Here is a 21,829-nt window from a genome sequence, read left to right as displayed (position 1 = left end):
GCCACCTATAAATAAATGCCACTGTAAATGTCGAGTCATACAGGAAGATAAATAAATTAGTTTCCTGGGCTCATTAGAGATGAAAGCCGGGGTTTTATAGCAGGATGAAGAGAATTGCACAATGCACTTCCATATGGCTTATGAAATGTGTATGAAAACCATTTTCTCCTACCCATGCTAATTATGATATATAAATAGATACTGTTTTCCTTTGGACCCTTACTTAGATGGATTTTTCTTTATTTAAAGATCAGTGCAATCACTTGTATGATGCATTTCTGTAGGCCTTTAACAGATCTCTAAATCAAAATACATATTTTTATAGCAATAAAATGACCTTTCACTAATTGGGAAAGAAAATGTTACCCAATAGGTGACAGTTGTCATGAGTGCTCAGCACAGCCAGAAATCACTTTGGCATTTGGCTTTAAACTGTAGCTGAGACAAATGTTTAAATAATAATTCTTTAACCCATGTGTCTATATGAGTTTTGTGTGAGTGTGCTTAAGGAAGGAGAGGGTGATTTGTGCTGCCTGTGGCCAGGCAGCAGACTAAAACCAAAGCACTGTTTTTCACTCAGGGCACAATTTTGCCACAGAGGAGTCTTCTTGGTAGAAGACTCCTCTAAGCATGTGCCACTGGCCACTGCTAGTGAGCAGCCCACCATGCTCAGTGAGTGTCTTACAGGGGCAGCAGCAATGCTTTTCCAGCTTGTCTAGAGTCCAGCAAGACCCCCAGCTTGGAACCAGTGGGTGATATTCACCAGAGCAGGCTGGGAGAAATGGCCCTTTGAAGGACATAGCTGTGGCAGCACAGGAAACAACAGCCAGAGACAGAATAAATGAGTCACTTTTCTAGCATATTTGAATACTGTTTATTATAAACATTGTAAATTAGTATCTCTAACTGAGAAAAAAATAAAATTGGGTGCAAAAATACACCGGTGATATACTGCATAGACATATAAATACATTATATTGTTTGCACAGTCATCAGTCATCTTCCTTCCAGACTAACTTTCCAGAGACTGACACAAAAGTTCAAATACAGGAAAACAGAAGGGAAAGGTCTCCAAATGTACAGTGTTGTTTTGGCAAGTGATTAGGTTCCCCAAAAAAACTGGGCTGTAAGAAACAAAACACTGTTTCACAAGAGACCCATTTGTGTTTTCACATCATGTCTACCTCACAGCAAGAGAGAAAAGAGTGAGCAAGAGAATGGTGACAGTACAGGGTGCTCAGTACATATTGATCCCATTTGACACCAGTTCCACGCCTTATTAAGAGCCCATGTTGTTAATGGGGTCTGGAAAAGTCCCCTCCTTTATGAGGAGGACTTCAGTAATATCTAGATAGTGGTTACTAGATGGTGGCTTAGCCCTCACAATCCATTGCAGTGGGCAGCTTGCTCCCAGCCCCTGTTAGCAGGAGTCCCTCCGTGCAGATGCACTGGGTGGGGTCACTGCAGAGGGGCTGGCTGCCAGCGGCCTGGGTGCTCCCACCTCACAGAGGTGAAGGAAGCACACACTCTCCAGGGCCAGTTCTCCACTGGAAACCCCAAGGCCCTGGGCAGTGCTGCTGCCCTGGGTCAGAGCAGGGAGCTGCTCCAAGGGGGCTGGCAGGAGCCCTGCCATGGCTGAGCTGCAGCTCCTCCTCACCACGAGCCTCACGCCTCTCCCACCAGCCTAACACAGCTGCCCTGCCCAGCTCTGAGGAAGGCAGATGGATTCCAAGCATGCTCACATAGGACTTTTCCAACATCTCTTAATTTTGGTTCCAGATTGTTTCCCTTAATTTCCTTAGAAGACAAAAAGCTACACAGGTGGTGCATGCTTGGTCTGTGATGTGGTCTTTGTGGCACCCTGAGAGGTAGATGGAGTTCAGAGAACCAGGGCAGTGTCCAGGCAGAGAAAGTGGTGGCACCAAGGAGACTTCAGGGTTATTCCATGACTGGTGTGAGGAGCAGCCCTGGTCTTTTTGGGCACTGCACCTCCCATGGGTGCACCCTGCACCCAGCCCCACATGGAGGACGATGATTCCCACAGAGATGCTGAGCTGGGACCAGGCTGGGACAAAGCACTTTCCATAGGAAAAGGTGGCAGTGTGTGCTGTGCATTGCTCCAGAGGTTGTCTCCATCCCCAGCTCACCCCACAGTCCAGCACAGGGTGGTGCCAAGGCATGCCTTGGTCTAGGACACATTTATGTTGGAGAAGAGCGGGGCCCTGGGCTGTGTGGATGATGTGCTGTCCGCCAAGTAGCCCAGGATGCTTTTGAGTTCACTGCGTGACAAATTGGCTTTGATGTGCAGGAATGCTTCCAGGTGCCTTTTGCTGTGGAAAAAAAACAGGCAGGTCATATTTCCTCCCACACACCTCCACATGTCACGGCCACTGCCCCAGGATGTGGCTCCCACCCTGTGGCGCATGCTGACGTCCTCTGTAGGTGCCAACTCAGCATCTGGCATCTACACAAGACCCTGCACTGTTCTGGGATGTTTGGGGCAGGGAAGGGAATCTCCAAGGTAAAGGAGAAAATCAGGCCAGAATTTGGAATATATCAATAGACTTTTATTCATATCTTCCTTTGCTTTCTGAGAGGACTGGGATTGCCACAGCCTGGAAGGCAGCCCCCACCCAGGTTTATAGGCTCAGGCTACATGAGCCTCACCTATATTCATATTTGCTATTTTCAAGTTTGCTTTCTGGCTCAATTAAGATTCTTTATGAGTATTAGCAAATCTCTTTCAGCATCTCTTACCGGATGTCTGGGTATGTTTTGGCGAGTGTTGCAACTTCAATTTTTATAGCACCTAAATCCTGAAGTCGGATTATTTCAGCCAGTTTGGGGAGTGCTAAATTCAGCCACGTGGCTTGAGATCCCTGTGAGAAGAGAAAATGGTTAGCAGGACATCATGGGGATGCAAACCACCTCCCACCCCAGGAGCGGCCTCCTGAGGCTGTTTCCTGGCAAGTGGAAAGGACACATCACACACGTAATGATTTTAGGTGCCTCATTGTTTTCAGTCGTGTTTCTGCCTGAGGCAGCCTTGGAAAAACTAGATTAGCTTTTTAATGGCTTTTAATCCTCCTACACAAGTGGTGTGTGGTTTGCCCTAAGACTGAGACTTCCACATCCACCTCAGCAGATTCTCTCTGCTCACTTCCCTTTCCTGGGGTTTCTGCACTGCCTGGTGTGTGTACAAGGTCTGATGGGCCAGCTAAGTCACTGCTGCTCTGCCCCAGCTCCAAACACAAGCCTGCCTTTAGCATCTCCAGGTACTGCCAAAATTGGGTAGAAGCCCCAGCTGGAGCTTTGTCTTGGCTATTGGAATTTCCAAGGTGCAGCTGCCTCACCTCCTACCCACTGTATGTGAAATTCAGACTTGTTCCTTCTCCAGTCAAACGTGCATGGGGTGGTGGAGGACAGGTTTTGGCTTAGCTGTTAGCTTGCTTTGCAGGTAAAATTAGAAGCATGGAAGGAGGGAGATGATCTCAATGCACAGAGAGGCGTGTTCCAGCTGTGGCTCTTGTGAAGAAATTCCTTGCATACCACAGACCCCCACACTGCCTGCTTTAGCCCCTGGCTGACCTAAAAGCTGAAGTGTGGAGGAAATCAAGGGTGAGAGGGAACCCAGACACTATGGACACTGTACTGAAAACAGAAAAGATTATCTGAATCTTCTGACCCTATTAATATAAACCTTCAAAAGGAAACTGACTGTGGGACAAAGGAGGATGAAAACATGTCTCTCCAAGCAGGGAGGGGCGGGCTGCTGACAGGGGAGTCTTTCTGCCAACAAGCACTTAGAGACCTCTTTCTGCCTAAGGTCCTGCCATCCAGGAAATTAGGCTGAGTTAAGAAAGTTAACAAAAGTTCCCAGCATTATTTTCCTGTTTTTCAGTGTGTCTGTGCCCTGTGCTGACGTGTTCGTGGCAAGCACTCACGTACATTGCTGGTGCAGAAGGCCTCCAGGTCAGCAGCATTCTTGGAGATGTGTTGGGCCAGAGTTTGCTGCTGTGCTGGAGTTTTCAGGCTGACCTTCCTCTTCAGCAGCCTCGCAATGTACTCTTTAACCAAACGGGCGTGGGTCTTCTCAACAATATCCTGGTGGGAAGGAGAGGAGGGAATCATCATCCATGTCTCTTTTGCTTGGGGACAGAACAAACCATGCATGGAGGACCCAACTATCCTGGGTGCAGTGAGACATGCCCCACCAATGCCTGCTGCTGATTACACAGCAGGAACAACCCTGGTTGCCAACCTGCCAAGACTGGTTACACCACATCCCAGATGGTGTAAATCCACATCCCTGAGGATTTCTTTGTGCTCTAATAAGTATGGGAATTTCCAAATGTTGTTTCCTTCTGGGAAGAGTTTAAAGCGCAGAAAAGATCTCCATGTGCTAGAGGAGTAACAGTGTTCCAGAGAAACAGGAATTCATGCTGCTTTTCCTGTTCTTCTAACACATAAAACATCATTTGTCTCAGCTACTAAAAAGGCAAAGGCAGGAAATCAAATATTGTCTTATATGATGTTATTTCATATATAGTCCAGGACCAGTGAGGATGTGGTTCTGGCTCAGTTCTCTGGGATTTGTCCCATTTGCATCCACATGCTCCAGTCCCCAGGGCAATCAAAGGAGCAATGAGACTGAACCAGAGTGCAACTGCATCTCTGTTTCAAGACTGCTAAACCAAATCTGTAAATAAAGCCACATGTTGGGTGGTCTCTAAAGCATCAGGGGTGGTTTGCTCTGCAAACAGTGCAGCAGAGCTGCAGGAGTCTGCTTCTGTCAGAGGAGGGTAAGATTTATGTGCCTAATCTGCATGCTGATTGGAAACCCTGCCTGGGAGGCTTCCTGATGCCAGGCCAGCTCACCAGAGGTCAAGGCAACTCAAGCCACAGAGGATCAGAGCTGAAAATGCAGCCTCAGCACCCCAGAACTCCTCCAGTATTTCTCAGACTTACATGGTAAAATGGGTCCTTTAAAGTGTGGAAGTCTGAAATATGGTTGGTGGTAGTTTTAATGATCTCATTCATAATTTCGCTGCTGGAGTCCCACTTATTCTCTGTAAACTTCTTGAACATTGGCTGAAAAAAAAGAAAATCTGCTAAGTTACCTCAAACAAATTCTATGCATGTGTATATTTGTCTTTTCTATGTGTAGAGAATCCCATGTAGCAAGAGCATGGTGTGTAGTCCTGTGCAGGGGTGTGAGGTGATGCCTGACAGGGACGGGGGAACAAGGGCCTGTGTCCCCTTCTTGGTTCCTCATGGTGAAGAAGACCAAGGGCTTGAAAGGTTCATATTGGAGGCGTTTTTATTATTTCTGCTTTTTTTCCTCACTGTCTTGTCTGATTAAAGAATTATGGTACTATCAGGGAAAAAAAAAATGAATCCTTATGAGATGTTTTCAATCATACTTTTTCTCAGCCACAGTAAATAAATATGAAAAAAACCACACCTCTGTTCTCTCGTGCCTTCCAAAAGGCTCTACAGAGAAAGCAGGAGAGATTGAGAGATTGTGGCTTAACATTCCTGCCTCCTACATTTCCTTTTCCTCCACCAAAATTGCTTATCTTGAAAAGACTGTTATACATCGATATAATCAATAAAATTAAAAAAAAAAAAAAAAAAAAAAAGGAGGCCAAAAGTGCAAAAATGCCCTTCAGGTCACCCTTATGAGGAAGCCAAAAGCTGTGTAATTGCAGTTTATGCCATTTGTGATTGCGTCCTACAGTGTGGAGAGCAAACAGCTGCAGGTTGAGACTCTGCCTGCTGCAGCCTTTGTCTCAGATGCGATCAGCAGATTTTATGTTCCCTGCACAGTCATGCATGTGTCACTGCACCCATTCTGCCTGCAGGCTTGAGGAGCAGCTCAAGGAGAGCTCAGTGGGAGTTTTCTGGCAGCAGTGTGGGTTAGGACTGATCCTGTCCCTCCTGAACTTGGCTGATGGGAATCAGAGATTTGAGCAACAGATAGCACAGCAGGAGAACGTGCCCTGCCCTGTTATCACCTGAGCTGTGGGGCAGGAGGGTGTGGGGCACAGGTATGGTACCTTCAGCTGGGCAAAGAGCTGTTGAAGCAGCACTTCAAAGCCGCTGTTTTCAATAGAGGTGAGAGTGCTGAGGATATCGGCTTTACTGTCATCCTTCTCTGCCATGTATTTCTCTGTGTATTCTCTGCAAGAAAATACCAGCAAGGTCAGAATAGTCTGTCCTCAGAGGAGAGAGAGAGAGAGAAAGTCAGAGGTCTCCAAACCTTCTGCAGGCAGATGGACCAGATGGACCTACCTCTGCTCACTCTGGAGTACCTCCCCTCTATACACTGCCTGCAGAGGAAGGATCAAAACCTTTTCTCTTGGACCCTTACCTAAAATTCCAGCAGTTGTTAATATTTGCAATCAGTATAGGCTTGTAGTATCTGTGCTTCTTGCTTTTCTCCTTGAAGTCTTCAAAGGCATCCCTGTAGCTGGAGGGGAGATGGGAAGAGGAGAGGTGGGTGAGTGGTTGCCCAGATGCTGGGTGGCCCTGCTGCCCACAGCTCCTCACCACCTCACCTCCTCAGGTAGGCTGGCAGCTCCTTCAGCAGCCGACGGGACAGCTCCTCACCCACGGCCTTGCTGATGTCCTCAGCTCGCTTCTGGCTGCTGTAGATACTCTAACAAACAAGCAGAATCAATTTGAAATGTTGTCTGCTCCAAAAAGGCCACGTTTGCTGGGTAAAGAGGCTGCAGATCCTTTACTGAGGTAACTGCACCCAGCTCTCCTGCATCCCCCCCCTGCAACTGAGCCAGGGACCATATAGAGCAGCTGTACTTAGCTGAGAGGTTCAAAAGGAGCATGAAGAACATCTAGAAAACAGCTGAGAAAGTAGGCAATTTGACACTTGGTTTTGTTTCTTTTTTTTTCTTTTCTTTTTTTGAATGTCGTTAGATTGCATTTAAATAAACAATTTAATCAAAACAACCTCAACATATGAGAAGTTTATTTTTTAAAAATAAACTCAACTAATCCTCTGCAGCCAGAGGAGGGAAAGGGGCAGCTTTGCCTGTGGCACGTTCCCTGGGAGGAAGAAACAGACTCCCCATTTCTCAATCAGCTGAGCCTGTCTCCTGTCTCTCTGCTGCTGGGGATGCCGAAGACATTGCACAGGCAGAATGAAGGCAGTTTTTTGTCTTATTTTACTTATAGAGACGTTTGCCTCCATCAGATGGTGCACCAGGCCCAAGACAGACAAACCAGAGGTTTTGAGCCTCCCTGTACCACCCACCTCTGCTACGACTCTATACAAGTGACTTGAAGCTTTCTTTTTCTGCATTGAACCATAGTCATTCTCAAATCCTTAGTAGGTAAAGGATGCAGTTGTTTGTTTTTAATATAGCTCTGGATTACCTGGATAACAAATATTCCTAGTAGTTCACTCTGAAAATGCCCATTTAGCTTCTCTGGTTCCTTGTCTTCTTTCCATCTTTGGATTTCTTTATCTAAACATCTGCTCAGTGAATTTTTGACAGTAACCTTTAGGGAAAGAAGAATAATGGCATTTACTGCAACATGGATGCAACAGCTCCTGCCTTCTGCAGGTTTTACTTGCCCATCCACCTTTTGCCTGGCTCAGCAGACTTTTTGCTCAGCCCTGGCTGGGAAATAAAGGCTCCTTGTTAAGAGATGCTTGATCCATGCCTTCACAGCAACAAGGACCACCCCCTCACAATACCCACCTATGCAATAGTGAGTTGAGTATTTTAGGGTAGGAGTGAAGATCCCCATCACACCTCCACATCAGGAGGATCAGGAGGGCAGGAAGGGGAGCAGTGAGTAGGAAGGTGGGAGCAGTGGGTAGGAAGGTTGCAGCAGCTACATGTTCCAGAGCCCAAATTCCCCCAACCACGCACTCTACGTGTGTGTCACACTCAGAGCTACCTGCTTTTGCAATCCTTTTTCATGAGCTCTTCTGACGCCACACAAGTGCTGGAGAGGGGAACAAAGTGCTCCCAGGTTTTCTCTGCTCTGACCCCTCTGTGCTGCAGTGAGGCTTTGGAAAGAATCTGCAGTGCAGTGTCTGGTACATATTGCTGATTTCCCAGTGCCCCGTTCATATGCTTTGCAGACCTCACACCACCTCTCCCATATGTGAACCATCGCTGACTACATCTAAACTTGGAACTCATCTTCTCATTTTCCAGGAATTCCAGCCCCAAATGCCAAAAGCACTAAACTATGGGAGTACTGTAAAAGTGGCTTCTTGTTCCCATTAAGGGAAGGGTGATACAAAAACCAGAGCAACTTTTATTTTCTGCAGACCAGGCGATTCTCCATCAAAGAAACAGATTTGTCAAAACCAGATCTCCATGCCTTGCACTCATCCAAGGTCTGGCACCTCTGCAGAGACCAGGAATGCTCCCAAGATCCTTCAGAGATTCCTGTGAGAAGGATCATAAATCCCTCTGGAGATTTATCAGACAATTGGAAAGTTGCCCATAATGATCTGTTTTTGGATTTTCCCCCTGTTCCTACCACATGATTTATAAGAACAGAGCAGTTCTTTTCTCATGCCTCCCAGGGCTAAGCAGAAGTTTGCTCTGCAAGTCCCATCTAGCAGAAAGGTGACCTGTTCCCCAAAGACAAACAAAAGCTTTTGCTTTCCCCTGGAAGGGTGTGTAGGGTGTGTGGCTCATCAGTAAGTGTGTGTGCAGGACAAGTCACAGCTTCTCTGAGGAGTCATATGGGAGCAGTGAAAGGAAGAAGAGGAGTGCATGAACCTTTCTTACCTCTTCACTGTCAAGGTATTTATTTTCAAGCTGTTTGCTCAGATTTGAAGGCAAAAGGCTTCCAAGCTTAACTTTATCCAACTCCATGGCTAAAGCGTGATCTTTCCTCATGTCTCTGGAATGAAAAAAGCCAAACAATTGCATTTTCCAAGGGCAGTGTAATTCAAGACAGTTGTTGATGCAAATCACTAACACTTCTTGAGGATATCAGTGAAAAAACAGATGGAAATGTCCATTATGCTTAGTGCAGGCAGGACTTGGAGAAGCTGAATAAATACGTGGCAGGGGTGAGACCTGTGAGGGTGGGACCACAAGCAATCCTGGGAATGGAGTCATGGTCTGTCAAACTCCTGAGTACCAGTCACTGTGCTCTGGTGGGGATGGGGGATGTGAAGCAAGCAGGGGAGTCTAGCCCCTGGACATGACCTCTCTCCAGCAATACAGAGAGGTGAGCAGTGAAAAGCTGGTGTTTGATGGCTGGGAGGTGGTGCCTCAGCAGATACCTGGATGTGGCCTCTGGTAACACTCTTAAAGCAGTTGCTACCCTGACTAACACTGTCTCCAGTGCTGGGCTGAGCCCTACTCCTCACAACTGCTCACTTTCAAACATGGGCTGGTTCAGGCCTGAATATCCTGACCCTGATCACAACACTGGCCGTGGAAAACTTCCAGGATCAACACTGAATCATTTTACTCATCAGTGAAACATGATAAGGAAAGAGTGGAGGTGAAGGTTGAATGATTTTAGAACAGAAGAAACATTGCTGGTGTCTTTACTGGTTCCACCAACAAAGTGAAAGCCCTCAATTTGTCACCCAGTACTATTAGCCACAACAAGCAATATTTTCAGTTTGGTAACATACAGGGTTTATGGGGACCCTTGGCTGATGGTGTCCTCTCACAGGGGTGCACCCCTGGCTCTCCTAAAGGTGAAGAACTCATAGACTGTGGGTAACAGCAAAGCAACATCCTCCATGCCCAGGATAATTGCATCTCAGGTTGTTCTATCTATTGTCTGCCCTCTGGTACAAAGGGCTGAAATGTCCAAATTTTCCAAGAGTGAGCCCAGGTCTAACTGGAATAGATATCAAGGCAATGAACTTGACCAATTTACCCCACAAATGAAGCCCATAACATCTGCGTGTAAGTCTGTTCTCAGAAGCCAGAATGCTGGAACAGCCCTTCATTTCCACACTAGCAGCCTTTAGTGTCCCTTCTGGCTGTTCTGGAGAGGAGTGTAAATCAGCACATCATCAGCAACACCAGAACTTAGCCAGGTGCTGGACTGCATCACAGTAATACCAATTTGTAAATCAAGCAAATGCCTGGGTTTGCAGCCAATGAGCCTGTTTTGATTGCCAGGGGTAAACATGTATAAAAGACCACTTACTTTGGATAAAAGTTGTGCACCCATGAGAGAAGGAGGTAAATATCCTTGTCTTCCAGATGAGACTCCGCATTTTTCTTTGCCTGGGAGGCAAAATAATTGTGGTAGAGTTCTGCATATGTGCTGAACACATTAAACTCAGGAGGATAAAGCTTGTTAATGTACTTGGCAACCACTGTCAAATCGTCTTTCATTGTCTTTCCCATGTGCAGGAGGTTCTGGCCAACTGCAGAGAGGTTCTCAGTTCTAGGAGTACGGCTTGTGTCTTTCATTCGAGCCTCTACTGACTCCTTTACTGTAGCCATCCAAAGCTCTTTCCATTTTCTAGGTCTAAATTGCATATTTTGGTCAGGTGGATTCTCTGACATGTAGTTCTGATCTTCTTTCTCCTGCTCTTTCAGAGCTTCCACTGCCTGCTGCAGCAGGTCTGGGTTTGTTTTTGCAAGCAGCACAGAGTCTTTCAAGGTGCTGAAGACTTTGTGCTTCAGAACTTCATAGACAGACTCGATGTCTTTCTGACTGGTGGTCAGCCCCTCCTCACTTTTGCTAGACAGGCTCTTCTCCAGGACAAACAGATGTTGAATGGCATCACAAAGCTTTTGCTCTCCAAGGAGATCCATGACTTGTTTGACTGGTGAAAAAAAGAACAGCCTTTCTTTAACCAAGAGTGACAATTTAGATTTGTTTTATAAAAAATGAATATTTAAAAAAAATGCTTATACTTCCAAAACACTAGCTCTTGGGCTCCTACACAATATAGAAAATCTGTTAATTTAAAGATCAGATTATTATCTATCTTGCCTGTAACTGGGGCAATGGAAACTTGAATACCCATCACCAGTGTGTTGCATATGGACAGCTATTCATGAGCCAGCTATAATTTTTTCCAAAAATTTAGCCTTGTGGAGTTAGTTAGTTATTGCTCATCCCCCTTCCCATTAATAGGATCTCAAGTCAGAAGCATGACTTTAGAAATAATGTCGATGGAAAGATGTAACTCAAGATGTGCTAAAGGAAATACCACATGGATTTTCCAGAAATAGGTTTGGCACAACCTGACCCGTGAAATTGTTTGGGAGGACACACTTAGCAAGCAAGACAAATACAATTGAACTGTCTTATCTGAACTACAGTCAGTTACTTGTGACAGGGAAACCTGGGGAATTATTAGTTAAAATGGCAGTTATATCTCAAAATAAGATTTGTTAGGTGTGTAATGTTTGCATGGAGGACCCTGGGTGGAGAAAGCTTACATTATTCATGAAACTCATCTTACTTCATTTGTCCTCAGAGATTGTGGCACAAAAGCTGGGAGTGCCCTTTTGGCATCTGCTGATTGCACAAAGTTCAGAGACATTACCGAAACTGAGGGCTTGGTGTATTTTACAGGAACAATGGGATAACTTGAATAGTAAATGGGCTGAAATTTAATGGGCACAAAACACAAGATACAAATTCAATAGAACAAAAGTTACTTAGCAACAAATAAGATTTTCTGCTGCAAGCTGGATGTGTATCAGCTTGAGATGGAGGAGGAAGAGAGATGCCCAGAGAATTAATAAATTCCTACTGAGAGGTGATAGTGAACATGTCAGTTACAATCCCAGGATGTACTCGGTGAGAAATATCCAGTTGAGATGGGAAAATAGGAATATATTGCACCACACATTGGTGGTGTCTTATGTGGAATATTTTCTGCAGTTCTGGTTGCTTTAAAAAATCTGGTTGCTTAAAAAATAAAAAAGACATTGGGGATGGGGCAATGGTAAGATAAGAACAAAAGTACAAAAGGCCTTATTTTCAGCAGCAAATTCAAGGCCAAAAAGGAAAACCACCAGTTAGGGAAAGCATTTGACACATGGAGAAAGAGATGCTAATTAGACAGGTAAAGTCTTGTCTGGAAATGAAATAATTTGTACTAAAACAATGAAACTTTATGGGAGGAGATGGAGGAACAGAGCTGAGAGTTACACTTTGGTTCTCACCCACCCACAGTTCTCTGTGCCCCCATGAGAGGTAGAAATAAGTTTTGCTTTGGACAGAAAATCTGCAAATGGACAGTTCCTCAAGGACTGTGCCCTTGGTGTTAAAGGACTAGGACTTGAGGTCACATCTCCCTCAGCCCAATTTTCCCCAGGCTTCTTGAAAAAGTCACTTCGATCTATTGGTACCTTTGTTTCCCTAGGGGACAACCCCCTGCCTCATACAGTCCCTCTAGAGGTAACTATGGCCCATGAAGTAGTGCAAGGAGGATGGAGGAGCACTTACCACTGGGTGGCTTGGTCTTTTTAACTATTTTAAATGCACTTTTAAGCATTCCCTTTATTCCTTTGTTCCCCTTCTCAGGGCTGTCCCCGGCAGAGATGCAGCTCTCATTGCTCGTGATGGAAGAGGCACGTGAAGCTCTGCAGGCTGCCCCCGGCACTTCTCTCATCTTCTCCTGGTCCCTGGACCAGATTTCATCTGCAGAAGGTTCAGGACAGGCAGGGACTTGCTCAGCTACTGATGCTGAAGTGTTTTCAAATGGCCTGTTTGCATCAATGCAACCCTCTGATCCACTGCGTATTCCAAAAGGACTGCTTTGGAAAAAAGGTAACATTTTCATCATTTTCCTTCTAGCCTGTAAATTTCAGAGAAAAAAAAAAAAGGGTCAGCTTTTAACAATTAGGAAGAAAAATACCAAGGACAAATGTGGCAAGGCATATGTGTGGGCAACATGGAGAGGGCTACATGTCTGGTGTGAGCGCAGGAGAATTCCTGACCAACACCATCCCAGGTAATGCAGAGAATGGAAGCAGCTCTCTGGTCTAACTTAGAGAAGATCAAAGCCATTTTGAGGGTGATTCAGATGTCCTGGTTTGAGACCTTGAGCTTGTCAGGCTCTCCCATGGGATGCTGTGTGACTATGGACATGAGCATGGATGGGCACATGAATGATGTGAGTGGGTAAGAGTCCTGTGCCTTCAAAGCAACCCCAAAACTCTCATACTCATATATGGCGTTGGGATCAATTCCCAACTTACTCAGAGCCTTTTTTTCCTCATCTGTGCTCAAGGTAAGTGGGAACAAGGCAGGAGGATCAGGGTAGTTTAGCCTTGTTTAAACAGACATGATCCTGCCAGAGTCCTACCTTACCATCAACACTCCTACACTACAAATAATTAACCACAGAAACTTGTTATTGTTACAACTTCTTTTCAGAATTCATGTTTAGAATTATGTTCCTCTATAATTCAACATATTGCAAAATATTTATTTGCATACCTATAACGATTTGTATAATGATTACAATTGTGCAATTATCATAAATAAATAAAGACTGATAGTTTCCAATCCTTTATTTAAAGTGACCTTCTAGGAGACTGAAGTGCATCAGTATGAAGAACTCTCAGGCATGTTTTGGTTTACTTGTACTGAGTAATGGTAGAAAAATTAGACTTTAAATAAACAAAGAATTTGGCTTCAGTTATAAGGCCACAATGTGGTGATCTTCAAATATCTTTGTTAAGTTTATAATGTTGATATGTGTCGTGCTGATACAAAATGTGCTACTTATTTCTGGGAAAAATAAGTTGGAAGACTGTGGCTTTTCATTCTAAGTGTTTCCTCTTGCTGGCTCCTGGCAGCTTGGAGAGCTTAGAAGCATCAAGTTAGTGGCAGCAGCAGAGTGGTACAGAGAGCAGTGAGAGCTGAGAGCTTTCCTTCTCCCTGCTTTGGATGCCAGGCCGTGTTCAGGATTAGTAATGCTACTACCTTCTAAACACAACAAATATGAAAACTCATTTGGGAAGGAGTTCTGTTTGCATGAGGAAGCAAAGGGGGCCTGAGCACCAGAGCTCAGCCGACAGGAGTTACAGAATGGTCTGTGCTGGAAAGGACCCACAAGGATCACCAATTCCAGCTCTGAAGTGAATGGCCGTACAGGGATTGAACCCACAACTAAAGCATTATTAGCACCATACTCTTAACTAACTGAACTCATGCCAGGTTAGCCAGCAGCTGTGCCATGGCTAAATCTGTGCACCTATGTCTCCCTAGCACATGTACTGAGGAGGGGAGGGGGAAGGAAACTCCCTGCAGTTTACTCCAGCTATGATAGTCAGGATGCCCCACTGGAATCCTGAAAGCAATGGAAAAGAGCTCCTTTTTGTTACTTTTCCACTACAAATATACCCAGAAAAACAACCAACCAACAAAAAAATCATGGCAACAGGCATGCTCTGTGATTTAGACATTCTTAATTTTTGTAGGGCTCTTTTCGTAACCTGCATTTCCCAATACAACACTGTGTTTAGATTAATTCTGCCAAATCCCTTCCTTCCTGTTTCTTCAAGCACAGACTCAGACTCAGCTGAGTCCTTTCTCTCTCTCTCTCCTATTATTTCAAACAAAACATTATTGGGTTTTTTGTTTGTTTGTCTTCTAAGCAAAGAAAGTATCTCTCCCTTTCCAAAAGTATCTCTCCCTTTCATTTTGATGAATGATGATCACAAAGGTGCACTTCAAACAGTTTTGGTTCTTTTTCAATGCCAAGATGAATGCAATGTATCTTTGAAAAGCATCAACGTGACACTACACGTACAAGAGTCCATAAGGGAATGATTAAGCTGGTTAAAGCTGAATTTTTAACATCTGCCAGAACTTTGTCCTGGTAGTGCTCAAAAATTCAGCCTCAAGCACCTAGGTAAGGCTGTTGATGCAAAACCTGCCATGCTCTCTCACATTTGCCCTGCTTGAACTCTTGCCCAGTGATTACCATGTACCACTGCTGGTTGGCCTGTGTTTGTGTCTGCAGCAGGAAATACCAGTAAACCCAGCTCCCACTTCTGCCTTGAAATACAGCTCCAGTCTTAATGTTAAAGGGTACCAAATACTCCCTGTCCATCTCTTCTTGTTATTGTTAGATACCCAAAGTCTTACTGTAAGAAATGCTTGGAAGAAACTTATAGGAAAAAAAGCCAACACTTTCTACAAGAAATACTCAGCTAAAAGGAGGTGGTCCTGGTTACACTAGCACTGCAGCTCCTGCCTCCATCAGCATGTACTCCTGCTCAATGCAGCAGACAGGACATGCCAGGAGCTTGGCTCTGGCTTGGATGGCTGCAGGCTGCTTCTCTATGCCTGTGCTCTTCCCACAAATCAAAGCTTGCTAAAACTCCAGCAGGCTCCTAATTTTTTAGCAGAAGAAATGCTAAATCATTTCCCAGGCACAGAACTCAATTTCAAGTCTTGGGAAATGTAATGATTTGAGGTCAAGAGTTGACATTGTTCCCAACTCAGTATTATTACAAATTTGCTGTTATTATCGTCATCCTCATTATTGTTGCATGGCAACATGGTTTGTGCCAGGGGAGCCTGTGGCTCCAATTATTTCTGACATAGCATACTCAGCTTCTGGTTTTGAACCAGAAGAGCGGCACAGCTCACAGAGCATCCTCTGCCACCCTGTCCAGACGCCCTGCAGCACTGGGACTGTGGTGCTGTGACTGCTGGTGTGGCTGTAGTGGATACAATGAGTTCTCTGCTGATCACAGCACCTACGTCCAAGTTGGAGGTTTTCTCGGTGGGTTGCAAGGGCAAGGGAAACACTTGGAGCAGAGACAAGACACAGAAGGACCCAGCCTGGACTGTGGGCACAGTGGCTTTCCATTTTCTCCTTTTCCTCCTCAAAGGAAACAGCTTTCATGCAGAATGATCTCACTGGTGAGGGGCAGCTCATGGTGTGCCAGAGAGCCCTCAGGGGAAGAGATTTATTAATTATCCCTATTCTGAATTTTTTTGCTGAACTTTTTCTCAACTTCTTTTTCCTGAGCTGCTGCCAGTATTAACAAACATTTGTTTGGATTTTTGGTCCTCTCCAGCCTGCTGACATCCTAGGTCATGAGGATTTATATCTCATTTTAGTGGATATCTCCCACTCTCCCACAGCCTCTCAGAAATCCAGAATTATCTAGCAAAGTTTATTCTCTGCATTTGCATTAGCCATGTCTCTCCCCATCCGTTCCCTGTAGAAAAATGGTTATCCCTGCCCACACAAGAAAACTGCACTGGGTCAAGCCATCTTTGAAGCAGTAGAGCAGTGCAGACATTTTGAGTTCAGTGTACCTCAGACCATGTGCTGACACCTAAACAAACTGCTCATTCATCAAAGCAAAGAGTCCACAGAGATGCCAGATCCAATCTGTGCAAGTTGGGAGCCCTCCTAGGAGGTGAGGGTTTTTTTCCTACCATTTTTGTTATCTGGGTTAAGTACTGAATGGAGACAGCGTGAATCTGGGCACTCCCACTTAGCTCTGCCTGGGAAATCCCAGTCCTTAGAAGAGCTGGGCCACCCAGAGCCTCACCTTGACCCTTTACTGTGCTGCTCACATCCAAAGTCCTGTCTGCAGACCCCTGTGAGACATCCACCACCCAATATGTGGTCCAGCAGCATCCTGACAGTGGCCAAGTTCTGCTCCTAATGGGGAGCTGAGGGAAAATAAAACTTGTCTCCAGTAGAGAAGCCAAGGCAGGAGCAGAACCTCCCCAAAGGACTCAATCCACGTGCCTCAGCATCACCAGGCACCCCTGTAGGGCTGGGGATGATGAGGAACCCAAGGGACTCAGGGGAATGGTAGTGGCAGAGCAGGCAGAGGACCCCAGGGCATCTCACCTGGCATGGGAGAGATGCTTTAAACCATCATAAAACCATGTGTAGTGCATGGTTTTATGCGCAGCTGTGCAGTGCAGCAGTCATTTCCAAATGAGAATCTGATTTCCCTAAATTACTGACACACACCTGAAAGCTGTCTGGTAAACCATCATTTCCTGTTGTTAGTGAGAATCTTTCAAACAGAGAAAAATTCTATATATTCACTGTTATTGGAAAAAGCAGAGAGAATGCACTGTAATAACCTCATTTTTTCTTCTTGCTCCAAATCTGAGCAGCATAACTTTGAACTGTTGCTGCTGAAAGAGCAACCAGCTGCTGCTGTCTAGAGTTTTGTTTTCATAATACCATTCCAACGCCAAATCCTTCTTTAACGCCTGGAGTTTGCAAAGTTCACTGCTAGAGCTAACAGTGACTGAGAAGATAAACAGATTCCCTGGGAGTTTCTCTCAGCACTCTCAAATTCTTTGGCTTTCCAGGCATCTTTTCGTAAGAGAGGGTGAATGAAGCAAACCCAAACTTGAGCCCTCTGCTCCCTTGTGATTCCCTTTATCAGAGCTGGAAAGCCTCAAAGCCCTTGGGGGGCAGGCAGCTGATACTTTGGAGAATGAATGTTTCTTCAGGTTTTTTGCTCTGAACTTAGGTGTCAAAGTGAGGCACCATGTATTCTAGATCAGCCATATGCTGCAGTCACAGAAAGTCTTTTTCTCACTTTGCAGCAGCCTCAAAAAGAAATTCTACTTAGAACACACCAAGGATCCTAACCCCGGGGCTGAATTTTTCACTTTGGGCCGAGCAGCTGATGCAGTGGATATGGGGCTGCTGCACATATTTCTACAAGGGAATTTCTATAGGCTTTTCCGTGCTCCAGGAAAAGGCAAATCCTAGGAGCTGTGGGACATCCTTGACTAGGAAAAAGCAGTCACAAAAGGGCAAGCATAGCAATGCAGAAATTGGCACAGAGACTCTGGCAGGGTGCAAGTCACAGGGGCTGCCCGGGGCCATCCAGGGTCCAGGCTCTGAAATAGTGTTTTTTCAGGGTAGCCAAACAGAGTGAATCACAATCCAATTACTTTCCTGTGGTTTGGGGGAAAACCACTTCCTTTAAATACAAAGAGGAGAGGGTAGAAGTGCCACGTTGGATCTGGAAACCAGTGCCAGATCTGGGTTTAGGACACTTCGGTGTCCAATACCTACCTACATCTGGATTTTGGGAAAGGTGTTAGAACACAGAGCGGTAGGAAGGGGGAATGATTTACAGCAGTCGCTACTTGAGCCTGTGCCCTGAAATTTAGGGGAAAAGCTGCAGAAATCAGACCCAGCTGTCACAATGGAATTATCAGGCATATATCCTTGCGGTGCCCAGCCCTGGGATATGCCTGGAGCTGCTGTCCTGCCAGCGGTCCGATTTATTCCCCATTCTGATAATTACAAGGTGAGGCTGAAAGCTGTCCCTATGCCCGGCAACCCACCCTTCAGCATCTCGTTCCCTACTCTCAGACCCAGCAGAGAGCCCCCGAGCTCCCCAGCAAGTGAGCCCGGAGCGGGACAGCGGCTCGGGAGAAGCGGGAGACGCCAGCCCGAGGGAAGGGGAGAGCCGAGGTGGAGGAAGCGGAGCCCCGGGTGACTTACTGTGCGGCGGGTCCCGGGCGGCGGGGCTGGACGGGGACAGCGGGGCTGGACGGGGACAGCGGCACTGGCACTGCCACCGGCACTGTCACAGGGTCTGTCACCGGGGCGGGGGCAGCCCGGCTATAAGGGGAGGAGGGCGGGGCGGGACCCGGCTGCTGGGAAACTCCAGTTGCACCTCCCTCCCTCCCGGGAGCCGAGAAATCCCCTCCGGTAGGGCAGGAGCCCGGCAGCGGAGTGCGTGGTCCCGAGGGTCGGTCCCTGCAGAGGAGCTGAGCCCCGGCTCTGTCCTGACAGACCCGTGAATGCGGGACCTGGGGTCATCGCCCCAGGGCTTGGCTGTGTGATGTGTCCCATTGCAGGCTTGCAAACGCACCGTCAGGAATAGAGCAGGTGCCTCCAAAAGTGCCACGTTCTTCACCTGGGGTGGACATCTCTGGGTGTGCAGCCTGGGGAATAAGGAAAGGGACCTGGGGGTCCTGGTCGATGGCAAGCTGAACACGAGCCAGCAGTGCCCTGGCAGCCAGAAGGGCCAACCCTGTCCTGGGGGCATCAGGGACAGCGTGGCCAGCCAGGCAAGGGAGGGGACTGTCCTGCTCTGCTCTGCTCTGCTCTGCTCTGTTCTGCTCTGCTCTGCTCTTTGGCAGCCTCACCTCCAGTGCTGGGTCCAGTTTGGGGTGCCAAAATATACGAAAGACATAAAGCTATTAGAGAGTGTCCAAAGGAGGGCAACAAAGGTGATGAAGGGTCTGGAGGGGAAGCCAACAAGGAGCAACTGAGGTCACTTGACTTGTTCAGCCTGGAGAAGACAAGACTTAGGGAGACCCTCATCACAACCTACAGCTTCTTCACAAAGGGGAAGAGATGAGGCAGACACTGATCTCTTCCTGATGGTCACCAATGACAGGACCCAAGAGTATGGCCTGAAGCTGTGTCAAGGGAGGCTTAGGTTGGATATGAGGAAAAGGTTCTTCACCCAGAGGGTGGTTGGGCACAGGAACAGGCTCCCCAGGGAATTCATCATGGCATCAAGCCTGCCAGAGTTCAAGAAGCATGTGGACAATGCTCTCAGACACATGGTGTGACTTTTGAGGTTGTCCAGTGCAGAAACGGATATTAGACTTCATAATCCCTGTAGGTCCTTTCCAAATCAGGATATTCCATGATTCTTGAAAGCTTTGCTTTCTGAGCAGGGTACTGCCACCAGCAGGCTGTTGGGGATGAGGTGCATGCCTGAAAGCACAGCCACCTGTATCTGGGTCCTGCATGATGCCTTCCCCAGAGCAGGGCTCACAGCAGTCCCAGGAGACATGAATACCCTCCAGCACCTTCAGAGTGGGGATTGACTCCCTGCCTAGAGACTGGAAGAGACAGGCTTCCTTCCTTACCCCAAACCCTCTGAAACTCTGTGTTCCACTTGTGGGTGGGAGACCTTCTTGAGCCTTTCAGTACCTGAAGGGGGTCTATAAGAAAGATGGGGATAAAGGTTTTAGCAGGGCCTGTTGCAGTAGGACAAGTGGTAATGGTTTGGAACTGAAGAAGGTTCAATTTAGATTATGGAAAAGGAAGACATGTTTTATAATGAGGATGGTAAAAAACTGGTACAGGTTGCCAGAGAGGTGAGGGTTGATCCGTCCCTGGATACATTCAAGGTCAGGTTGGACAGGACTCTGAGCAACCTGATATACCTGAAGATGTCCCTGCTCATTGCAGGGAGGTTGGACTAGATGACCTTTAAAGGTCTCCTCTAACCCAAACTATTCCACGATTCTATGACTTGTTTCTTTATTTCTGATTTCTAGCCATCCCTGGCCATGGCACCCCTGGCCATGGAGAGTGGTGAGTGTGTAATGTGGGAAAGCATGCTGCCACAGCAGGGGCTGACTGGAAGGCAGCCAGGGGATGCCTGGCAATGGCTGTGGGGAGCCTTTGCAGAGGCTCTGTGAAGGCTGTGAGGGCTCTGCTGTCCCTTGCTTAGATAGCTTCAATGGGAAGCATCTTCTGCACACATATGGATGAGATCTGGGTTGAAGCAGTTGCCCTGCAGTAGAAAATCGAAATATTGTGGTCCTGCAGAGCCTACCTCTTCCCCCTATCCTGGGAAGCTGCTGTGGGGCAGGGAGTGGGGCAAGTAGGAAGTCCAAGTGCCTGGTTACTGTGCTTGGGACAAACAAGTTTCTGTTTTACATCTGATAGCTTTGGTGCAGTGCAAAATGTAAAAAATGGTCCAGGGATTTAAAGCTGAGTGTGAAGGATGAGCTTACCTGGTGCTCCTGATGCCCACACTCAGCACTGGTGTGGCCACACAACTTTTGGAGTGGCTATTCAGGTCCTGTGTGGGGACATCCCCCAGCAGCAGACATGGTCTGCAGCCATGGTTCGTGCTGGAAGGAAGTGCCCAGCTGAACTGCCACAGTACTGGGGAATAGATGCCTCTGCTGATCTGTGCTTTTTGGCAGGCATACTATCTGCTGGCGCTGCCACTTTCTTCTCTGGAACTTTTTTCTAAGACACTCGTGGCAGCAAGGAAAAACCTCACCCTCAGCAACCCTGCCAAGACAGGAAGAAGAAGGAAAGGGGCCGCCCTGATGGGCAAACCCATGATCTCCGGTCTCTTGAAAACACTGATTCATGTCATGCTAGCCTTTGGCTGTGCTGGGTGGAGGGTTCCCCTCTGGGATTGCTCCAGGGCTGGGTCCCCTTACTCCTTGATAACCAGTGACCAGAAATAACCATGGTCATGGGATGGAAATCCTGGGTGCCACATGAGCCTGAAAATAATTTGAAACAGTGCAAGACTTGGCCCTGAAGTGCTGAAACTGTATTTCATCACCTCCTCTAATGCCAGTGTAAAAGGGAGAGGAGGCAAAGTTTGAAATCTGCAGTTAGAGCTGGTTTGGGGACAGCTGGAGGTGAGCTTGATGCTGCCTCCAGTGACCTTTCCATGCAGGAGGTGAAGGGATATGGCTCCTGGGAGGAACCAGGGTGTCTGGGGGCCATTTGTTACACACACACACACACAGAGCTCTGGGCATGGCTGGGAAGGAAGTGTTTGTGACTGTCTGAAGGAGAGGATGCTGTTTTGGATGCAGGGGGGAACCTGGGGCTGGTCCCTCACATCCTCAGTTATGTGATCCCTGAAGGATGCAGAGGTGTCTGTCACAGATGTGCTGGGAATCTGCATTGGGAAGTGGCTCAATGACACATCTCAGACCCACTGAAACCTCTCTTTAAATATTCAGAGGGTCTTTTCTCTTGGTTCACTTGTTCTATGAAGTAGAGATGATCCTGTAGGAAAAAAGGGGTCCAGTGCTGGCGAGATGGATCTGGTTTTCCTCCAAAAAATCAGTAGAAAAACAAGCTAATTTGGTGTTCGGGATGGCTTGTTTT

The 21,829-nt window shown here is 46.8% G+C and overlaps 1 protein-coding gene across 1 annotated transcript; it reads right to left on the bottom strand.

Annotated features, from left to right (window-relative positions):
* Window positions 1-856: 856 nt before the first annotated feature.
* On the bottom strand, window positions 857-18,549 carry TNFAIP2 (TNF alpha induced protein 2). The gene is made up of 12 exons (XM_063399426.1): window positions 18,443-18,549; window positions 12,430-12,781; window positions 10,165-10,792; window positions 8,775-8,889; window positions 7,396-7,521; window positions 6,561-6,661; window positions 6,374-6,472; window positions 6,060-6,183; window positions 4,969-5,091; window positions 3,949-4,104; window positions 2,758-2,879; window positions 857-2,330 (listed from the first exon to the last, which is right to left on the bottom strand). Exons 2-12 carry the CDS (start codon window positions 12,767-12,769, stop codon window positions 2,189-2,191), a joined length of 2,076 nt encoding a protein of 691 aa, XP_063255496.1. The 5' UTR covers window positions 12,770-12,781; window positions 18,443-18,549; the 3' UTR covers window positions 857-2,188.
* Window positions 18,550-21,829: the final 3,280 nt, after the last annotated feature.

This window comes from Prinia subflava, chromosome 5 (assembly GCF_021018805.1).
Source record: "Prinia subflava isolate CZ2003 ecotype Zambia chromosome 5, Cam_Psub_1.2, whole genome shotgun sequence".
Lineage (NCBI taxonomy): Eukaryota > Metazoa > Chordata > Aves > Passeriformes > Cisticolidae > Prinia > Prinia subflava.
Note: the sequence above shows the minus strand (reverse complement) of the source record. Positions and strands in the feature narration are given on the sequence as shown.